General features: G+C 37.3%; 1 protein-coding gene and 1 non-coding gene across 2 annotated transcripts; one reads left to right on the plus strand and one right to left on the minus strand.

The window, feature by feature from the left end:
* The first annotated feature begins 1070 nt into the window (after positions 1 to 1070).
* Positions 1071 to 1547, plus strand: LOC112017468 (uncharacterized). The gene has a single exon (XM_024049918.1). It carries the CDS (start codon positions 1071 to 1073, stop codon positions 1545 to 1547), a length of 477 nt encoding a protein of 158 aa, XP_023905686.1.
* A 657-nt stretch (positions 1548 to 2204) lies between these two features.
* On the minus strand, positions 2205 to 3646 carry LOC112017484 (uncharacterized). The gene is made up of 2 exons (XR_010626512.1): positions 2564 to 3646; positions 2205 to 2477 (listed from the first exon to the last, which is right to left on the minus strand). It is a non-coding gene; the product is annotated as an uncharacterized LOC112017484 (transcript).
* Positions 3647 to 3652: the final 6 nt, after the last annotated feature.

Genomic DNA, 3652 nt, shown 5'->3' on the forward strand with positions numbered 1-3652 from the left:
AGGAAAGTTCACTGGGTGAAATGGGAAACACTTTGCCTCCTAAAAAAGGACGGCGGTGTGGGCTTCAAGGATCTAGCCAACTTCAACGATGCTCTCTTGGCTAAGCAAGCTTGGAGATTACTTCATAATAGGACTCCCTCTTCTATAGAGTCTTTAAAACGAAGTTTTTTTCAAATTGTAGCATTTGGGAGGCTCAAGAATCTTGCACCGGTTCACACGCTTGGAATAGCATCTTAAAGGGAAGAGATGTTCTACTCAAGGGTGCAAGATGGAGGATTCGTTGTGGAGAGGCTGTTAGCATATGGAATGATGCATGGTTACCATCTTTGGAGCATCCATGTATCTTATTTGATATTGTCCCAGGCTTTGAAGATGGGAGAGTTTCGGACCTCATCAATCCACTCACAAGAACTTAGGACTTGAATTTAGTGCATGGAGTATTGTCACTAGATGAAGCTGCTTTGGTTCTCAGCATCCCTTTGAGCCGCACTCCTGTGGAGGACAAGATCATTTGGCCTTTCACCCCCTCAGGTAAGTATACTGTAAGCTCAGGCTCAAAGTTTCTAACTAAGCTTAATTCTGTGCAGATTCCTACAGCCAACCAATAGCGGCAAAGTGGCATTTGGAATCAGATTTGGGGGCTTAACGTTCCTAATAAAGTGCGGCATTTCATATGAAGAGTGTGCAAGGAAGCTATACCAACAAAGCATAACTTGATGAGGAGGAAAATCTTAATGGAAGACAAATGTGAACAGTGCGGTCTGGAGTCCGAAACGGCAATCCATGCAGTATGGGAATGTGCCATGCTTGATGAAATTTGGGAGGTTGTTCCAGGTTTTGAAGATCAAAGACAATATGCTATCTCTAACACTAGAAACCTAATTAGTGTACTACAAAAGAAAAGGAAAAATCTAGAACTAATGGCCATGGTGATGTGGACGATTTGGTACTGACGCAACCAGCTCTGAGTCAATTCAAATGATTTTCCCAGATCACAGGTCCTCCAACAAGCTACTCAGTCCTTGGCTACCTTTCAACAAAGCCAACAATCCCTCAGTTAGCCTTCAGTAATGCCTCGACCTCAGCCCCGTGCTCAGTGGAGTCCGCCCCCACCAAATTGTCTTAAACTGAATTTCGACGAAGCCATTTTTCCAGAGTTGGGCAAGGCTAGACTGGGAGTGGTCGTTCACGATAGTCAAAGGAATGTGATTGCTTCGCTATCTGAACAAGCCCCTCTACCATTCTCATCGGATATTGTGGAAGCCATGGCAGCAGCAAAGGCAATGGTCTTCGCACAAGAACTGGGCATAGCAGATTTTGTTCTTGAAGGAGACTCAGAAGTAGTGATTAACTCCCTCTGGAACAAAGAAGCCTTGTTCTCTCTATTTGGCCACCTTCTAGAGTCAGGAAAATCTATGCTTGTTTCAAGTACTTGCATAAATTTCTCCCATGTAGGTAGAAGTGGTAATAAAATAGCCCATAACCTAGCTAGACATGCAAGAAATGTCAGAGGTCAGTGTGGGTGGAGGATGTTCCACCACACTTAACTGATGTACCCTTTGCCAAACTTGGCTGATTTTTTAAAAGCAGTAGTTTCATTCTCAAAAAAAAAAAAAAAAAAAAAAAAAAAAAAAAAAAAAAAAAACTATTGTTAAAGGAATACAAATTACATATATATATATATATAGATATATATATATATGTAAAATAAAAGTAAAAATTCATTCCAGTTCAAGTAGACGTACTTTAGTTGTTTTCTAAGCTATTTTGTTGTTTTGGGACTAACTTTGCCCTCTAGTACGTATAAAAACTGATAAAAATTAACTTAGAGAGCAGATCATACATAACTAGGGGTTGTCAATACTATTTTGGTTTGTCAGTTTATTGACAGTCCTTTTTATTTTTTCTTCACCCTTTCCTATTTAATAATTCTTAAACCTGCTACGCCTCTCAAAACAAAAAACAAAAATAAAAATAAAACTCTGCTACGCCTCTTTCCCAAGGATGATATGGATACTAACTTCGAAGTTTGGAATTTGTCATTTGTTCGTGTATTTGGCTATTTGGTACTTGACAAGGGCAATAGTCCCATTTGGCTAGATTTACATAGAAGCAACACTGCTCAACAACCAAGAATTTACTGCTGAGAATGACTCTGGGTGTCATTCCATGCTTTTGGGAATACAATATAAACTCGAAGGCACTGACAAAAAGGTTCATTATTACATAAAACTGTAAACTTGAATTAACAGAGACATGCGTTATACAAAATGGGAGGTTGACCGTGGAACAAAAAAATAAAGTTCGTATATACAATTTCGGAATTAATTAGATGAGTTAATCATTTGTTAGGTTATAATGAAGCAGACTATGGAAATGGTGCATGGCCTTCTCTACTGTAGGAGCGTATCTGCCAGTAGAATATGCTGGTGATTCAAGGCCCTCTGAACACCTTCACATAGCACAATATCTTCTATCTGCACTTTTTAAACCAAGTGCATTAGCCTTAAAATAAGTGATACTTGAGATAGTTTCCAGATTGATGGACTAGACAATGTTTTACCTGCACTTGTTCACTATCTGCTAAACTTTTCTCGATGAAAGCTTTGTCATCCTGAGATGAGAGGGGAAAAAAAGTATAGCTCATTAGAGTACATTGCACTTGTTTTCACATATCAGAAGACCAATATAATAAAACATTGTATTCTTTTTCTTTCTTTTTTTTCCTTTCTTCTTTTGTTGGCCAACATAGATAGAATTTAGATGCACAAAATATTCCCAACCGCAAGCCATCAATCATTCAAATTTTCATCATAAAAATTTCATACATTTCACAAGTAGGTTAAGACTGAACTATGCATGGAGCTCACACTCAGCACTCTTATCCCCAAAATGCTTCCTCTGAATCATGCATTTGAGAATAATGATTTGTCATTTCAATAGCAATTACAAGTACAATTAGGAAATTAGAGATTGAAGAAATATCTATTGCAGTTTCGCCTATCTCAGCTTTCCAACAAGATCAAGATATATAGATAGTTGCTTATTTGTCATGTTATCTTATATAGTAAGACATGCAAATCAATATGATAAGCAGGCAAGAGTATATAATAGTGAGAAGCAATCCAACGACACTAGACTTCTTCAGCCTCAACCCAAACCATTTTTATTAAATGTGGTTTAGTTGGGGACCTTGACCAGCATGAACCCAATGATGTGCAGCGCTCTTAACACAGCATGCACAGACACATTCAAAATGTCATGCCCCAAAAAATTAATGATTTGTCTGCAAAATAGCACTTAATAAATATTCCAAAATAAATTTTTTTAAACACGAATGTAGAATAAATAAATAAAAACAAAAGAAAATCTTACATTTGATAACACTGTACAATCAAGCCAATATCTATAAAGAGAGACACAGCTTGGGTGGAGGATAACCAAATTATGACATGACATCCATCTAAATATTCCTTCATGATTTTTTTATTAGTAAGTTAAACATACACCTAATGAGTTTTGAACCCATAACCTCACTTTCCATCTTGTTCTTACAGTGGAAGAAAGTGTCGTTTGAGGTAATGCTTATTGTATGTAGTACTATTTGAATTATGGACAAGATGTAATGAATTAGTGGATAAAATAAGAGATT

Source organism: Quercus suber, unplaced genomic scaffold, assembly GCF_002906115.3.
Source record: "Quercus suber isolate HL8 unplaced genomic scaffold, Cork oak 2.0 scaffold_783, whole genome shotgun sequence".
Lineage (NCBI taxonomy): Eukaryota > Viridiplantae > Streptophyta > Magnoliopsida > Fagales > Fagaceae > Quercus > Quercus suber.